Below are 19,730 nucleotides of genomic sequence, written 5' to 3'. Positions count from 1 at the left end.
GATGTCAGTAAACAAGTCAAGATTTAACCTCAAAGGCATTTTTAATATATGGCACTCAAAAATACAGTATTGCTGCCTGTGGCCTTCTGGTATTACCCCCTGAGTATTAAACTAGCGTGGGCAGTTTAGAGATGTCAGTCATTAAGTGCAGTTCAAGCGGTGACTCAGCTGCACAAACGGAAAACTGCACTGCAGTTGCCGGGCTTTTATAGATGATCGTGCCTTCAGCAGTTGCATGTGCCAACATTGCATACAGTCGGCATACTATCAAACATTTAAACTTTATTAAAGGTTTACAGTGGAGATTAAACACACCGTTAAGCATCAAACAGTCCGATTCAATGATTATCACAAGTATCCCCCAAGGCCCATTCATTATTTGTCACGAGTCGGTTCACTCGCAACTCGCAGTAAAGACTCATGTCACAATACACATATTAACAAAACGTTTATTTTCATGACCCATTTTACAAAAGAAAATACATGACAACGCAATTTTTGGTGTTAGACAACTAGTTGTGACGCAATCTCCTGGAATCCGTCAACGTACCATATGATAAACGGAAGCTTCATGCGATTCCCTTTCATTGATTGTGACGTCACAACACACCGACGTCTCAAAGATTTTCCAAAACATTGGCGCAATAAAATGTGCTTTTAAATACGATTAGTGATTTTACATTGACACCTTACAGTCTTTTTGATGTAAAGACAATACGGGACCTTCATGTGAAATGTTTTATATACTTTACAGCGCTCGCTTAAGTGTGTTCTTAAATAAAGCCGCATTTCAATTTTACAAGCCGCTTCGAGCCAATAATATCTAGATTGTGCAAACAATATCGGGGACGTCGAGGGTACTTGTAAACCGGCATCGCGTGCACTACAAGTCATCGTTTTCCAATCCAGCGAGGGGGAAAAAGACCAGCAGGAGCCAACGGGGATTTGGCTGCGATCCCGGCGGCACCCTCCTGTGCGCGTGGACTTAAAAATCGTTTCAATTCCCGCATCCTCCTATGCCGATTTCCTGCTTGTACCTATTCGTCAAAGTGTTCGCTTTTCGGGTGAGCTTCCCCAGTACCGTGTGCAGTCCGTTTAGATGGAAACGAAACAACTTCTCCAAGTTCTCGTCGTCCGGCTCGACGCGGGACACGTCCAGTGTCGCCGACGTCACGCCGTGCTTATCCTTGCGTCTTTCGTCAGCTTGCAGCACGCCCCACTCAATGTCGGTCCTGATCGATTTGAGGAGAACGTAGGAGCCGTACATGTCACCATCGTGGAACGAGTTCACCTCCTTCTCGTCCTCCTGGTCCAACGGGACGTCCCTCAACAAACTTGGCACCATTACCGTCTGGTCCATGTTGTTCACGGCACCAATAAACCTGCTCATGGCGTTGAAGAGGGAGTTCTTTTGGTTGTAAGAATCAACTATTTGCATCATCTTTGCGTTGGAGGTCCGTCTTTCGCAAACGTTGACGCAGAGAGCTTGCAAGAACAAGATTATATAAGCCGGTTATTCTCGGGCTGGATGGTCCAGGTGTGGATGGTCCAACGGGTGGTTTATCCAAATGATAAATGGCTCTTAATCGTGTTGGAACAGCCCTGAGGGATTGTGCGGTTCAGCTGAGCGAGTTTTCCAAAGCGCAGGTTGGTTTAAAGCCAGGGCGGGGCTTCCGCACGTCAATCAACTCGTCGCTGCAACGTGACCGGGTCGTAGCCGGATAAAAATGTGACCTGAAATAACACAGATGGCGAAATGGCTTAGGAGGGATGTGCTAACTACATCGATTAACATTACTGCAAAGTATCATAATAACGCCGTGCGGACTACGCACAAGCATATTTACAAGCATCTTAAATATTTATCAACATGAAACCTGCGCGTGCTTTCAAATATTTGCGTTCAAATCTATCTTGCGCACAGGAACGCGCGTTACGCGCTTCCTACCACTCCTTAAACGCATACAGGAAAAGCCGGCCGGCAGACGAGACCATCGACATAACGTCTACGAAGATAGTCGTACACAAACTAACCTCGGTGTCCCCTGAACGTGGAAAAGGCTGACAAAGTCCAACGATGACCGGCGAGAAAGTCGCGGAAAGATAACATTCATCCAGTAACCGACAGCGGGCGAGACGTGGTGCGCTGTGGCGCTTATGAATATTCAAATGTGAAGCATCAGCCCACGACCGCTCGGCTGCTTTCGTCCAATCAAATGCCAGTTGCTTAGTTCATCCAGGAGGTCGGCGCTTAGCGGCGCCCAATCAGAAGGCGGTAGGGGGGGGGGGCAGCGGTTCACGGTCAAAGGCGCGACTGTGTGGAGATGAAGAGGACTGCGCGTGAGGTAACTACCGAAACATGGCGACAGAAATTCTCTGAAATTACGTTAAAACACCGTCGTTTGTCAGTTTAATAGGAGTTTTCGTGTTTGATATCGTACTACATAGATTCTTTCGTGTTTCCCCATCACGCAAGGCATTAAACCCTTTCATTTCAGTTCGCCATAAAAGTTTATATGTTTATAAGAATGTCCTGAATGTTGATTTCGCGGGGTTAACGCTTTAGAAAGACCGGGGGAAATATATGCTGAGAACGATTTATTAAAGATGGCATGTATATCGATAGCTTAATGCAAGCAAAGGTAATGAATGTTTGTTTTTTAGTTTCATGTCAATTCAACTTGCACATGTTTAAAGATATCGAGACGTATTTTTCAACGTCAAAAACCGTATTTGGATATGTCTAAACCGATTAATGATTAATTAGATGGAATTACGTAACACGTAATAACAAAAGATAAACGCACTTGACATTTTTATTGATGTCTTGCTGGGACACCTGTACGACCTTATTTGGGGTAAATGATAAGCTAAGCCTAAAACCTATATACAACTTTATTTAAACTTTACACTTATCTTTATATCTTAATCTTGCAATGAAAAGACGTATTTCAAAGTTGGCTTCAAATCGAGCTGATTTGTGATAAAACTCTCGAAATTTGTACGTAACCTATTGCCATTCGTTTATCGACAGCGGATCTTCCTGCTTTAGAATGTGTTATGCTATGTAAAGTGTATAGGTCCCAATCCCGTATATTTTTTTGAAAAGATGACGTTCACGTAATTCCGTCGTTCGTCGCTCCGTTACGTTTTTCAACAGCCTCGCAGTGCCATCTGGCGGTCGAAAGCGGAACCTTCAATGAGCGTTAATGGGTCAAACTGAATCAGAATTTCAATAAAGACACACGAGAAACTGACAACGACGAAGAACCATTTTATTCATAGAGAACACAGCTGTTTACAATATCAACGTACATTTTTGTTGGCATGCTAGCTGGTGATGCATTTTAAAAAGTTTGATATTATACAAAGTACATTATTGTTCTGCTCATCTATGTCGAGATCCGTAATTTATCACGTGTTCAGACTATGAATTCTTGAATCTAATACTTGATGACGTGTTAACACAAGGGGCGCCGCAGAAATAATAACACAAGAAAATACAATTAATAATGCAAGAGTAAATCATATAAAATAACAACACGAAATTAAATAAAAACACGTAAATATGGAATTTTAAGAACTTGTTAACAGTAACTTACAGAACACATACATTGAATTGAACAGATTCAAGCCAAAGACTGCAGTGATTTCTACCACATACGTAAAATAAATAAACAATAAATAAAACAAAAGGACGCGAAAGCCAGGCTCATGTTAGCTAAATCAAAATCCCAAAACTTTCAGTCAACTGTGATAAAATAAAGCAGTTGTATATCCTAAGTAAACAACCGAGCCAAATAACTGTTCTCTGTGATTCTTGAATTAATTTGACTCCAGTTTATTTCATTTTATATAGAGCGGTAAATCACTCGCACTTATCAGTTTTTCCATTTGTCTGTCAGTTACGAAACGGCGATAGCAAATACAAGTTCTCCAATGACCCTCAAAGTTTGGTTTCTGTTATCTCTTTGATACACTGATTTTATTGTTTATTTATGTAATACCATACTCCCGAGAACTTTATACCTGATGCCAAAATGTCATTGTCTGACTAGTTTTCATGCAAAACTCCATCCACTTTTGCTTAAAAAATAACTTAAAATAACGCATGTTCTAAGAGGTATACAGAGTAATTATTTCAAATGCTGCGATATGCCCACGTGTGATTAAATTCTTACAGTAATAGTCGAAAAAATACATTTGTCAATAGTCCACGAGAGAGAAAGATACATTGTCAAACTGTACCTACAACCTAGCTGTGAAATACAATCACAGGTTAAATAGTTAGATTGATCAACCTGTAGACAAAAATCTAGTTAACACTTCATTCTAAATGTATATTAGTTCTGTACAGTCACCGCTACACAATATGTGGCAGAAATTAGCTAGTTTTGGCATCCACAAACACAAAATAATTGACAGTTTTTGCATGATTCTATGAGAGATTTCTATGTGATTATGTAGTCACATTTCAGCGACACCTTCAACCCGGTGAGATCTTGAGAAAACCAAATTTTGTAAAGTAGTAGAAAGCAAGATTCCCCTTTTTGCAACAAACACAAAACACATCTTGTCATTTTTTGTGTTTGTCCTCTCGAAAAGCGTTGGACAAGAATTTAGCAATTCTGAAGTGAAGTTACTGTGAGATCAGGGGTTGAGCATCATGTCCTAACCAGGTGCGTCAAGCTTTACGTGACAATCTTTCCGTCCACACTACGTGAAAATGCTGAACGAAGCAAAAAAGTAACACCCAATATAAACATCTGATGTGCAATATACAGCAACGACAGGAAGAATGTTCGATAAGATTTCGCTGTGGCCGTGGTTTTTAGTTGGGAGAAAAATTCTCAGAAAAGACCCGGTGTCCTAACCAAGTTCAAGTTTAAATCGGAGAAATCAAAACACGTTTATACTACACCTGTGTCAAAACGGGCTTGGGACCGATGAGATTTCATCATGTGCATGTTTGAGTTCCGTCAGGACATAGTGTTATCGAAATGCACTTGATTTGAGCTCAAGCGTATGGCATGAGATGGTTTGTGCATGCAGAGGGTTTCCTACGGAGTAAAATACGCGTACGCAGGAGTGCGTCCTAAAACCCCTTCCTGTTCCTCGCTGACGTCAACGTTTGAAAGGAGAGGCTTCGGTCATGGCACAGCTGCGCGACTGAGGAATGATGCACTACCCGAAAATAGAAAGTGAGGAAGGCAGAAAAGACACACTGAGAAAACGATGAATATAAAAGAGACCGAATGAGAAAAGATGGAGTGTGCGAGCATTTTGGGGATGCGTTCCCTTTTCAAGGTGTCGTGCGTCTCCTTTGCCTGCAAGGATGAGAAAATGGTTTAGACTAAAAGCACTAAAATATAGTAAATAATGTTCAGAATTGTAAAAATGCACACAAGTATTCTGTTAAGTTTAGGGTTCAATAAAAAAACAATAGTAGACTATGGAATGTCCTTATGTGTGCGCATGCGTGTGCGTCACTCACCTGTATCCGTGCCGCTACACCATCTCATACTGGTTGGCAGTGATGAATCGTGACAGGCAGCAGGCCAACAGCATCCCGATCAGCTGAAAAACACACACGCGAGAGCGCGCATCGCCGTTACCATGGTAAAAGTGCATTTCACAGAAGAAAGCGTTTTCTCCCTCCCTGAGTAATTGGTTATTCAATTAACGCACACACACAAACGGATGAGACGAGATATTACTGATACAGGCTTCCAGAAAACAGATTAGCATCGCCTCTGCTGCCTACTTAGCATTTTAGGGCATGTGTTTAAGCTTTAGGGAGAAACATTATGGAAAGAGAGAGAGAGAAAGGTGTGTGTGTGTTCCGCGGATTCGCTCAGGAGTGACACGTCGAGCGATTGTGTCTGAAACAGGCAAGCACGCATGTTTACTAAACGAGGGCTGGGAAAACACACGCAGCCCGGGTCGACGTTTATCGCAGGGTTGCCATGGCTGCGCGGCTCTCACGCCGGGCTTTTAACACACTCGCAGCGGTGCAGATCAAGTCATTACGACGGCACACATATCGCTTCACCTGCGTGTGAAAACACCAGCCAGCTGTTCCTTCGGAAAACACATTTGAGTCAATATTGGCTCGCGGACGAACGTGAAGTCATAATGGCACGCAAACAGAGGAAAGCGAACTCCTGCTTTGGGACTGAAAAGATGCAACCTTAAAGGTGATGCGTGTCTTTATATTAAAAGCCAATCACGATTTATTATGAAGAGACGGAATAAGTGCGACTTCACGAAACAAAAAACGTAAACACTGTGGATTCGTCACTGCTAAAACATTTTGCTATCAAAGTTCTGTTTCTTACATCCCAGTAAAACATTTAATACACATATTAAAAATATATTAAGTATGCCATTTGTGGTAAAACTATGATAAAATGTTTAACTTATAAAACCATCACTGTAAAAAATGAAAAGTTGACCCAACTTGAAATTTCAAGGCAACTAGCTGCACATCTTCTTTGAGTTTATTCAACAAAGTATTTCACCTAATTAACCAATTAATGAGTCGTGTCACATGACTGTCAACTGAAAAAAAAAGTAGTTGAACCAACTTGAAATAGAAATACAACAATCAGATTTCTGAGTTCACTCATTGACTTAGTCGAACCAACTCAAAAGATGATGTTTTATATAACGTTGATATATATATGGTTCTATTATTATATACACAATCTACATATATGTACACACGTAACTGCTTACGTTAACATTTTAGAAGTGACCTCACTGCCTCATTTCCTTCAGACCTCGACACTGAGCCTCAATCATGGTAACAATCATCAAACATCATATAGTTAAAAAAGTAACTCTAAATACTAAAGATAAATTACAATGATAACAAAAACAAAACATATAGCCAGCAAACACTAAAATAGCATTCGTTTTAATCATCTTTACCTGCAAATTTTAAATTCTGCAATGCATGCTGGGAACTTTCAAAAACTAGAATTGTTATTTGAGATTGGCAAGTTGGTCAACCTTCTTGACTTAGATATCTAAGTACAGTCAACAAAAGAGTCTATGTTGGTACCACATTAAGACTACTTTTGTTCAGTATACTCAAAATAATCCTTCTTCTTCTACAAATTTATTTTGTTCAAGTTACTTTATTACCTTTGTTGGGAGAACACGATACCACGATGCTGTGGTCTTACCTGCGAAAACGCGATTCCAAACGTTACTCCGGCAATAATGCCCATGTTAGTCTCGATAAAGGACGTCACCAGCTCATAGCAGCCCTGAAACGAAAGATCCCATTTAAATAAAGAAAAAACTAAAGTATTTTCGTGCACGTTTATGTCTCTGTTACCTGTTGGTAGACTTTGCCGGGCGCTATGGTGGCGTTCCGCATGTCAGCGGGGTGACAGTCGGATTTGATAGCGCAGCAGCTGGGCGGAATTCCATTGGTGGGGAAATAAACGCTGGAAAACCAGCTAGTGTAGTTCATAACGCCACAACAGCGCAACTAAAGATAGAAAGTGAGAGAAGTTTTCTTGTTTTTGAAACAAACGCATTAGTGAGACCTCAGTGTGTCCACTTACACTCCTCTGGACGTTGTCCACCGCGATGCTTTTCTCATCCTGGGCATTATAGTTAAGAACAGCCTCATTGTAGGTTCTCAAAAAAGTGCCTTTGATCTGAGAAAAAAAACACGTATACACACTCCATCAGATGTCTACAACAAGCCCTCCTGGTGTGTGACAGATGGAGAACTAAGAGATGCATCATGGGCTATCAGCTGAGAATCTGAGTGTGTCGTACCTCATGACGAAAAACAAAACCTGAGATGCCAGCGACCAGCTCTGCCAGGAAGACCAGAGACAGGAACATTGCATACTAAAGAGATACAAAATCTGAGATTTGTAAACAGTACTTGACTTTTATTATATACTATTGTGGACATGTCACGTGTGTATAGTTAAAATGTTTACTGGTCTATAACTGAAACAAAATGATTCTTTTAATTCATTTGCATTCGTCAGATTGGATCTGAATTGAATTCAGTTATGAATCATGTGTAACACTGGATGACTTAAATTCAGTTCTCTCACCAGCTTGAGCATCCATGGACTTCCACGGCAGGTGGCGAAACATCCAAACAGCCCGAAAACAATGATGGTGGTTCCGGTTCCGATGAGCACGAATGGAGCGTTGGTGGAGTTTTCAGCTATCAGTGAGATATACGGGCCCAAAATGAACTTCCCCCATAATCCCACTGCCAACAGGATCGCTCCTGTGATCTAGAGAACGTGGAAAAATCCGATCTATTAGAAATTGCCTTCATATAAAAATGACATCAAATAAACAGGAAAAAGATAAAGATAAAAAAACGTCATGTTTACATTAAAATAAACGACTGTCAGTTCTGTATGTTGACCAGAAGAGGGAGCTGCTGTTTTAACAGTGTTCACCACTAGAACCTTCTATGAAATTCTCAATTTAGTCCAAAATGTGTACAAAAAAAATGCTGACGACACCGAGCAATCCAACAAAAAGTACAAAATATGAGATATAAATAAAAAAAACTAAACAGAACTAAGCAGAAATAGCTACCGTAAAGATCTACAAAGTGTTTACTTCTTAATTTACAAAAGAGTATGAAGATTCAAGATTTTATAAGCTATAGAAATTTTAATATAAAAATAAAACTAAAATATGATTTGTATATACAAAAGTAAAAAATAGGAGGAGTGGGAGGAAATGAAATGTATACAGCGTAACAGTAAAGTGTAGAGTAGTAATGTGTATTTTTTCAGATATGTTTTTGCATATATAACGTAATAACACATTAATATATCACGTGACCGTGGTATTCAAATATGGCACCTTTTGTAACAGTTATTCAATCTTTCTCTGAAGTTTATATCAGCGGTTTGAAGGACACAGGAGGCCATCTGGTTCGTAATTGACAGTCCAGATTTAAAATGATGGAACAAAACCAGATCAGCACACATGAGCCAAAGCGGGACATTTGTGTCTCTATAACCCAACCAAATCTTGCCCGAAACGACAAAAGCCTGTGTGCACAACGCAACCCACAGAAAAATCTAACAGTACGATGGGATCGATGTGGCCCACTCGGAAAAGCATCTTCTCTCATCCACATCCTACGATGCAGTCGGGTTTCTCGCCTGTGAAAGCGTCACCTTTCTCACAGATGTGTTAATGAATGTGTGGAGAGCTGAGAGACCTGCTCCAAAAACACATCACGGGAACCACTCGAGAGACTGTACACCGTTTAAACAACTCTTGATGTGACATTTACGAATACGCAAAGATTTTACGTGGTGCTTAAGATGCTTTGTTACTTGACAGCTCAATGGGTTTCGAAAAAAACCGAGAAAGACAGTGTTATCCATTTTAAGCTGAATGAAACCATGTTATCATGCGCACCATGTCCACCATAGTATTGAGTACACAATGTTCTGTGTACAGCTCACACCGAGAGAGAGAAAAACAGCTCTAACTTTCACAAGTGAAACAAAACATCCCAAGAGCATTAGGGTGAGATAAAGACATTTTGGGAGCCATTAGGATGTTTTGCATTATAACGTCTCCTTTACAAAACTAGACCGCGGGCCGGACCTTATGTTCTACAAAAAGGCCGGAACAGCAATGTTTTATTGAGCAGAAGGATATATATAATTCATACGTGTGGCTGTCTTATGCAGGGGTCTGTTTAATAACTCACAACCCAAAAAAGTCCATGATTCTCCGGGCTGGTATGTAAAAATCACACATATGCTTTTAATACAATAAACACATCAAAATCAAATCTCCGAACACATACATGTTTCCTGTGAAATCTGAATTCATCTGCTAACCAAATATGAAACAGTTAAGGTATAGGTCACCCAAAAATGTCAATGATGTCATCATTTAGTCACCCTAATGTTGTTGTTTTAAATCTGCATGAATGTCTTTGTTCTGTCGAACATACACAGAGTAGGAAACCAAACCATTGTGGGCACCATTGACCACCACAGTCGTTTTGTTTCCTACTATGGAAGTCAATGTTTGGCTGCATTCGTACAAATATCTTCTTTTGTCTTAAGTGGAACTATAAAACGTGTACATGTTTGCAACAACTTGAGGCTGAGTAAATGATTTTTGGGTGAACTGTTGCTTTGATTTGCACAAATGCGTCGCAAACTGAAACGTTCATCTTTGATGTCGACGTCTGTTCAGTTTCATCTATTATACCTCGCGCCGTCGAGGAAAACGCTCATGAGAGCTGGGTGCCATGGCAACGCTCCCATGGAGACATCTTAATTCTGTCCTTCTCTTTGCATGTAGAGAGTTTCATCATGTTGGACGAATGGATTGTGACGGCAAGTTTTTTGGAAACGTTAACAAACAAGAATCAATATCTGATTTAAATAAGCCAAGGTGTATTTCTTTTAAACAATATTTGACGCTGTCTTGCTGAACACCCGGGTGCGGCACTCTAAACTAAATGATAATGACTGTGTGCGGAACATCATAATGTCAAAAAATCATTTTAATGAGATGACGAATTATGAAGCATACAGCGAAGGCATAATCGTCTTATTTCACATATTATAAATGTGTCTGATATACAACACTATAATGCCAAAGGCTTTTATGCACATGAAGAGAAAATGTTTAAACTTTTACATCTTAAAAGTAAAACGAAGATGTTTGAACACATTACATCAACCTAAACTCGTAAAATCCTACAACAAAGTGAGAGAGATGCTGATGTAATACACGTCTGTTGCCCACAGCAAGTAGCTCACCGACTCACCGCAAAGACATCCTGCTCTTTGCATTTCAAACGTCTGATCAAAGCTACTGTTGTTCTGTAGGCTTGAATGCGGATCAGAGAGAACAAGCGTGGTGCGTGTTGTGTGAGATCCAAACAATCATAGGCACTATGTTCTGCACTTCCTGCTGTCACTTCCTGACCCCAGACTCCTAAACCACATAAACTGCAAATCCTCGAAATCGTGACGTTACATTTTGAATATCAACAATCTGATCATGAAATCATCCAGACCGATGACATCGCAATAAGAAAGGAAAATTAAAGGGACAGTTCGCACAAAATGAATAAATCGGTCATCATTTACTCACCCTAGAGTCGTTTCAACACAAATGTCTGCACATATGTATTTGTTTCGATGAACGCAGAGAAAGAGGAATGCTTATAACCAAACATTTCTTGGCCCGGAGTTTCTCTCTCGTATGACCAGACTGGGAAAAGCTTTCGGTTGTACATCTTTTTCCAAAACTGACAAATACTTCATCGTTTACTAACTCTCGTCTCATTCCAAACCTGTATGACTTTCTGTCTTCTGTGGAAAACAAAACAAGATATTTTTAAGGACGTTGGTAACCAAACAACATTGAACCCCATTGACTTCCGATATACGGACACAAAACCACTCAAGACGTTCCTCAAAATATCTTCATTTGTCATATACAGTGTTTGAACGACATGAGGGTCGATAAATGACGAATGAATGTTTATTTTTGGGTGAACTATCCCTTCAAGTCTACTGGCAAAACATAAACCCAGCGTGTGACGAGGAAGACACATAAAAGTGATCAAATAAAATGGATCTTGTTTATTTTCAACGAAAGGTTGCTGTGGTGAATCGTGTGGGTTCGGACCGAGCTGGTCATTTTCCTTGTCTTCCACTTTATTGCTCTATCGTCCATTAGACCGCCGTACATCATCGTGATCCGGGGAAGAGTGCTGTCTGTCCTGAGAGGGTGAGTTAGACGGCCGACCGTACGTTTAATGGCCATCTCCAACTGTCAGAGACGCTGGGCTCCCCGCCCGATCTTTTTCTCTCTCGCACCGTTTCCGAGAAACGTTAGATTAAAGTTTAGCGAAAAAAAGCAGAGGGGGAGCGCTGGCGATAGTCTGCATATAAATAACACAGTCTCGCAGGAGTTAACGCGTTTGAAAGGTCGGTCTCATTATACAGAGAGACAACTGACAGGAAAATGGGCGCTGACTCCGAAATTAATCTTACCATGAGTAAATTGACTGTTGTTAGCAGGATAGACAGACAGACAGACAGACAGATAGATAGACGGAGGGAGGGAGTGATGGATGGATGGATGGATGGATAGATAGTTGGAGGGATGGATGGATAGATAGTTGGAGGGATGGATGGATGATTGATAGTTGGAGGGATGGATGGATGATTGATAGTTGGAGGGATGGATGGATGATTGATAGTTGGAGGGATGGATGGATGGATGGATAGATAGTTGGAGGGATGGATGGATGGATGGATAGATAGTTGGAGGGATGGATGGATGGATGGATGGATGGATGGATGGATGGATGATTGACAGACAGACAGACAGATAGATAGATGGATGGATGGATAGATAGTTGGAGGGATGGATGGATGGATGGATGGATGGATGATTGACAGACAGACAGACAGACAGATAGATAGTTGGATGGATGGATGGATGGAAAGATGGAGAGATGGATGGAAAGATGGAGAGATGCATAGATATATATATATATGGATGGAGAGATGAATGGAGAGACGCATAGATATATAGATAGATGGCTACGTGCAAACACGCCGCTACGTGCTGCTAACAAACACTTTGCGTGCCTTCCCGGGGTAACACTGCTAATCGCTATGTCAGAACAAAGTGAACACAGGCATCTAGCACCACAGCTAAAGTCAGACACTAATAATAGTGTCTCTTTCATTACCAGGTCTGTGTTAGACCGGTCGGAGTGTAAAGCCAGAGATACGCTAGCAAAACATTGCTCGCGGATTCCTGGACCCCACAACAGAAATTCCAGTCACCTTTGACTTCCACTGCCACAGACTAATGAGAAATTTCCCAGGACCGCAAACATCAGAGCTATTCCCTTATACCACACATACATATGGGAGACTTTTATTTGATTAATATAACATTTTTTTATTGTTTGCTCATCTGCAATACGTCTTGACTTTCAGATGTCATAAAAAAATCTGAAGATGTCTCTTAAGATGCATATGATTTGGAATGGATGTAAAACTGCTCTTTCTAGATGTTTATCAGATGTTTTTCAGATCTCCAGGTCTTTCTGAGGTACCTGTGCTATCTGGGTGCTCTTCACCTCAATGTCAAACTTAATGATGAGATTTACAAAAGTCTGAAAGTGTGCTGATTATTGCCTAATAATAATACTAATAATACCAATAGTTATTATTATTATTAATGACGACGTAACAATGTGTAAATGACAAAATTAGCATTTTTGGGAACCTAAGCCTAAATATTTTAAGTAACTAAATTAACTAAAGAAACACAGCTAAAGAAACTAACACAATAAAAACATCGGTAACACTTTACAATAACATGCTATTAGTTAACATTAGTAAATGCCTTAGCCAACTTTAGCTAACAATGAAAAATTTAGTTTGTCAGCATTTATTAATCCTTGTAAATGTTAATTCATGTCAATACAGTTATTCATGTTAGTTCATGATGCATTAACTAATGTTAACGTTTGATTTTAATAATGTATTAGTTAATGGTGAAAATAACTTGAATTAATATAAATAAATGCTGTAGAAGTATTTTTCATTGTTAGTTTATGTTAGCTTTATGTCATTTTGGAACCAGACTCTTCAAAAAGCAGACAGTGTTTTTGGGTCACATTGTAGTGTAATTATAGCATCATCCGACGGAGGATAACAACTGTTATTACCTAGCCAAACTCTGACCCCTGGGGTTTGAAAACACCGGCATGTAACGCTTTAATACGTTAAACAGTTAATACTGGGTTATATTACATTCCCATCCATTCAAAACACATCAGACTGTATCATACAGACATCCAGACAAGGATTAGAGCCATTATTATTCATCCACATGCGCAGTACGATGACAACCCTCTGCCAAATGCAAAAAGGAGACGGTACCTAATACATGAGAATGGACACATTTCTAGAAAAACTAAACTAAGCATTACTGTTATAAATATTGACATTTATTTTTCATTCAAGTCATCCCAAACAAATCAGCTTTCATTTCAATTTATTTGCTCGAACGATCTGAATCGAGGCTCAAAGCTTCTGCACTGATAATTGTATTTATCAAACACTCCTTTGACTTTTGTTCTCTTCCTGTTTACAAAACCACAGCGAGTGTTTGACGTGGATAAAAGGATGTAGGGATCCTGTTCCTTGGTAGATACCGCCTTAATCACCCCCTGGGAATTCATTTAGCGCACAGGAGGAAAATGTGTTTTTGTTTTGGATGTTCACCAAAGTACTCTAAAATGAAAATCATTGTTGCGGAGGTTACATGTGTATGCATGACTACTTTACACTGTTAAACGTGCTGGCTTCTCAAGCTTAACATGGTCAACGAAATGACGAGTTGAACGTATGACCTAGTATTTCTGTGCTCGATTCACTCCGCAGGGGTTCGTACAGGTCTCGGAAAGTTTTTTTCCGTACATTGATTCCCGTTTCATAACAAGGGCTTTATTGTACAATTTTCCCAGAAAAGCACGACCACGCGTCATCCAGCGAGCGAAAGAGCTCGTCCAAGCGTCAACCAGCCAGCGTGAGACGGCCATCAATGACGGAAGTTTAGCTGCGTATGATTATTCACGGCATTTTGGTGATGAATGTTAAAGAAACATTGGAAATAACGCTGGATTAGGAGATCGTATGAAACGCGCGGATGGTGCGGTCCCAATGCTAAAAGATGCCAGACACGAACCGCGCGCAGTAAGTCAAACTAAGTCATGTGTCTGTGTTTTGTTGGCGATCGCCGTGTATGTGCAAAATGTAAAAGAAACAAAAAGTAATGCTGGGATAATGCGATGATGCATTGTGTGCTCGTGCTGTAGTTCGGCCCGCCCCGCATGTCTCCAGGAGCTCGAGTTTTTCCGGAAATAATCGTACAACTGTATCTGTCTTTATACTCTTTATAACTAAATACAAAGAATGAAATACTGTATAGGTACTCAAGATTAATATGATATTGGCAGAAACTGCGTGTTTTGCCTCATCTTTAAACTACAGTATGTATAAAAACACTTTTTGTGCATTTTGATGTTCAACCATCGTCAAACAAACATCTATATCTTTCACACGTTTTATCACACCAGATAAACTCTATTAAACTTCAAGACTTATCATACAAGATGTTTAATATCTCCGCACAAGACAGCAAAGCAAGATTAGACCAGACAAAGTTTGGTTAAACCTTAGGGGGAATGGTTCATTTTTCTGTTTAACATCATTAAAATTTCACCTCACTTCCAAGACGAGAACTCGCAATGCTTTTTTAACTAGCAGCAATTTGCGAACAAATGTTGTAAACAAACCAAAACGTACGCTCATGCACGAGTGTTTATATTCTATGGCCACATGCTGAAGCCATAACCAATGCACATCATTCTACATTCTGTCGTTGCTCCAGCTTTCCGAAGAAAACAAGAACCAAACACATTCTCCAACATTAAGGAGAAACGAACAAAACATTGTCAGAGACAAAATGGTTGTAAAAGAGACAACCATTAGGTCCGATCTGACACTTTTATTAGTAACTAAGACATAGAAACGTTTGCTAAACGTCTGTTAAACCTCACAAAAATGTTTTTCATTAGACTAAAAGACGATTAAAATATCTTATGATGCAAACAAAAGTATAGTAAAGTGCATAGTCTGTGACATTTTCTTTAGTTTAGTTTAGTCTTTTACGTCTTTCTATATTTCGTCACAATAGCGAATCAGAAAACCACCTGCTTGTCTTTTCAGATTTCAGAGTTCAAAGTGGGTGCGAATAAGATTTTGTTCGCTGTATTGACTATACCAGCGGATTAAATATAGAAGCTATGGGAACACTGGCAGGGTGTCTGTCATCTCATGCTGTCTGAATGTGTATCAGTTGCACAAACTCACACTGCGAAGTCATCCTCCAGTTCATATATTCTAAACCACGGTTTTCACGAATCGATTGGAATTGATCGCTCAGTAAAAGACTGACATGATCTGACTAATATTCAGCTTTGAGTGCTTCAGTCACGCTTCGATTGGACCAAACGTGACGGGAAAAGAGAAAACCACCGGGGTCTTGCACAGGCGAACGTACACGTGGGAAGGTGGCATGGGGTGTTGCGTTACGTTCAAAGCTGTAAAAACATTGACTAAGCTGAAATGTGATCTCGCGCTGTCCTGACTCTAATTTAAGCTCTATGGATTCAGATCTCTTGTCAGGGCCTTTTCTACGTCTCCAGATAATAAATACAATTAAAACAACCTTAATGGATGTCTATTTACATTACTGAATTGTTCTTTTTTGTTATATGACCCATTAGTAACCACAGTGCCCTCCCAATGGATTAGTTATGTTATATCCAAGCCAGCCCTACGTGACATTAAATATTGTTGCTTGGCAATTAATGCCATTCGGTGGCATTGGCATCAGGATTTTTCTCAGACGGCCTATTCCAGACTGCTTCTGCTAGAAATACTTCCTTGAATTTTGTGAGGAGAGAAAGACGGAGACATTGAGCTCTGTCCGTCTGCACAGAGACGTACAGAATGAACCGAACTCATCTGGAACATCTGATCGAATGACCGGACGAATTACATTCATCTTCTCATCTAGCATCCACCTGTGAGTTCTCCTTCAAAGTCCACAATGTGATTTTCTCAGGTTTAACTTTGCTGTATCCAATTTAAAACTGTCCACAAATCCAACGAACAAAGAATGAACTAAAACCGAACTTGTGTCCTTTACAGCCATGTTTAGTTTAGGGAACTAAAAACTCAACATGCCGTAAACTTTGACTCCCGTCTATAGTCTCTAGTGACAAGCTCCAACCATTCTTAGACTGTCTCCGTCTCGATAAAAAGCAGGATTTAGTCACAGACTGGACTGCTTTGCCTGGATTATAGAGGGAAGGAAACAGCCGCTGGTCGGTGGCGAACGCACCACTATATATTACTGAAGCTCCAGTAAACACAAAATAAGATGCTCTGAAGACTCAAGAGTCTGTTACCTACTAACACCGATGGTGTTGACCTAAATGACAACTGAACTCACTGTTTCCAAACAGCTTTAGTTCTCAGTGTGTTTCCAAGTCATACAAGATAAATGGCATTCAAATCGATGGCACGGGTTTGGGGCGGGGCTATCCGTTGGCTTGACCAATGGAGGATCGGTTGGAAAGCTTGTTTGGAAAAAAATTCTTTCGGCAACCGATTGAAACACATATTCACGACATGATGATTCGCAAAGCATTTGTGACACAGCATGGTTGTTTCAACCAATCGTTGCGTCAAATATGGACAAACCCAACTGCTGGTTTAAGTTAAACCTAGAAAATGCAACAACAACCAAGGATTTTGTGTTAAAACGGCTCAACTCTTTCGTCGCCATATTTGACTCATTCCAGAGTTTGTTTAAAGTGCAATCTTTATGCATGATCATTTTAAAACTCCATTCCCGGCCTGTTCAACGGTTTATCGCGATTAATCCGGAAGTTGGTGCCATGTCAATGGCAGTCGGTTGAATCAGGTAACCGGGATGGTGCCAAGTGACTGTTACCAGTGCTATGTTTCCATATCTGTTATGTCAATGCAGTCACGAACCATCATCTCCATCAGTGAGAATGAAGATTTCCCTGTTATACTTCGTATTCGTGTTATTACATATGAAGGTCATTGTCACCCTATAATAAACATGCACATAAAAAACAATCATCTGACCACATGAGGATCTTAATTTCAAATACATGCTGTATATTTATCCGCAATTTATATTAATACATATAACATCATAAATAATGGAAAGATTGCATTAATATTACATTCGCAATTAAATAACGTGGACAATTAATAATGCGCATCTGTCCGTGTTTGTACACGATTATAACAAAACAAATAACGTTTAACATTTGACGCACGTATCATGTGGCTTATCCAAATCCAAACAATTCGCTTTATTCACATCGTGAATCATATTTCTGAGCGATAACGACCTTTATATGTTTATATGATTTATAACGGCCTCGGATGGGTCCAGCCCCACCGTTATGAAGATGCGTTTGTTTTCCGGCGGCGCAATAACGCAACAAACCCATTTTAATACGAAAACATCCCTTCAAATGCTTCAAAATCATAAAAACACATAAAAACCATTAAAAGACGAGCGTCACTTACCCAGAAGACGAAGGAATAGACGATAAGGAGGGATTTGAGGCAGGTTATCACTGGTTTGGTCTCCATTCTCCTCGATGCCATGAGCGCAGTGGATCTGGGCTGCTGTGATTCTCCGCTGCGCCTCCGCCACTGCGGTCCGGTCACTCTCGACCCGCCTGGCCAATCAGAAGACGTGCTGGTAGGTCAAAGTCCCGCCTTCTTTCGTCAAGCGTGTTGCTGGCCAATCAAAAGAGGAGAGGGAGCGTTAAAGCCCCGCCCTTGAGGAAATACGCCCTCTGCTGGGCGTCACATGACAGTTGCGCTAAAGGTGAAGCAGGTGCCTTTGCGTCAATGTTGAAATGACGCGAAAAATGTTTTTAATTCAGATGAGCTTTGAAGTATTATTGTTTATTTAAGGAGGAATTATCAGTAGTAATACATTAATGGCATTATTTGGCATTTGGGAATAATATCGAGGACCAAACCTCCACGATTTTGCCTCATCGTCGTTTTAAGCGGTTTCATGACGTCACGGCATACGGAGATACATATATTTGTGAAAGAATATTAATACGAATATAACAATGGTATAATATGTCTCAATATCTAAATTTACATCATTAAAGACTAATAAATGTGATTGAGGTTTAATTTTGAGTTTGTAAACACACACACACAGGCTCCCAGTTCATTTTTAATTCGTCCACACACCTCATGTGATCTTTCATCACCGCGTGAAGTGAGTTCACGGTTCGCCTTCAGATTTAGCAAGCTGTCCTGCTATATTTGGCACCCCAAATTTGCACCCTATCGAGACCCAGTGGAGCGAGAGGAGGCCGGGCCTCTAAAAACAGACAAAACAAAGCTGCCATGGTGTTCAGAAGTCAGTATGTGCATACATGAGACTTTGCACACACGGTATGTGACGTGACCCCAACTATTAACACCCTAAATGACCCCACAGGAACAAAAAATGATGGTTTCCATCCCAGCTTCAATCCGATGTTTACTGGTTTAAAACCAGCACAAGATTGCTGTATGTGGAGTGTTTTAGGTTTTATTCCAGTATGATTTAGACATCCCAAAGAGACCATTATAGTTTCCATTCAAACCAATACCAATTTCCATTATTCACATTTCTATCACTTAAACGTATTAATGGTGAGTATTAATAACCAAGATAAAACGTTTACCATGTCTCTCGGGTTATCCGTGTCTTTCCAGCCTTGGGAACAGAAGTGTTTGCATGCAGTGTGACATCAAAACCTGTCCGGTCTGTTATCTTCACCAGGGCGTGTGCAACGTTAATGACAGAGTCAAAGAGAGCAAACATACAACCACACCGTATTATAAAACTTACTCAAGTTGAGATAAGGGTTTTGTACAGAATATACAGCATCACTGTCCTTTGGTTTGTAGATGCATTTTGAACGCTTAGATTTATTGCATTTGCCTTATGAAAAGCTGAGAATCCTTTGTATTCGGAGGATGCACAGATGATGAGAATTATAAATGTTAAGTTATTAGAGTTTATGCTTC

General features: G+C 40.2%; 2 protein-coding genes across 2 annotated transcripts; both read right to left on the bottom strand.

The window, feature by feature from the left end:
• Window positions 1-864: 864 nt before the first annotated feature.
• On the bottom strand, window positions 865-1,586 carry mid1ip1b (MID1 interacting protein 1b). The gene has a single exon (XM_079472005.1). It carries the CDS (start codon window positions 1,439-1,441, stop codon window positions 998-1,000), a length of 444 nt encoding a protein of 147 aa, XP_079328131.1. The 5' UTR covers window positions 1,442-1,586; the 3' UTR covers window positions 865-997.
• Window positions 1,587-3,251: 1,665 nt separating this feature from the next.
• Window positions 3,252-19,462, bottom strand: tspan7 (tetraspanin 7). The gene is made up of 9 exons (XM_079471439.1): window positions 19,385-19,462; window positions 18,213-18,428; window positions 8,088-8,276; window positions 7,798-7,872; window positions 7,578-7,673; window positions 7,346-7,501; window positions 7,191-7,274; window positions 5,495-5,577; window positions 3,252-5,327 (listed from the first exon to the last, which is right to left on the bottom strand). The coding sequence occupies exons 2-8, from the start codon at window positions 18,291-18,293 to the stop codon at window positions 5,509-5,511; spliced, it is 750 nt and encodes a 249-aa protein (XP_079327565.1). The 5' UTR covers window positions 18,294-18,428; window positions 19,385-19,462; the 3' UTR covers window positions 3,252-5,327; window positions 5,495-5,508.
• Window positions 19,463-19,730: the final 268 nt, after the last annotated feature.

This window comes from Barbatula barbatula (assembly GCF_947034865.1).
Source record: "Barbatula barbatula genome assembly, chromosome: 13".
NCBI classification, from domain to species: Eukaryota; Metazoa; Chordata; class Actinopteri; order Cypriniformes; family Nemacheilidae; genus Barbatula; species Barbatula barbatula.
Note: the sequence above shows the minus strand (reverse complement) of the source record. Positions and strands in the feature narration are given on the sequence as shown.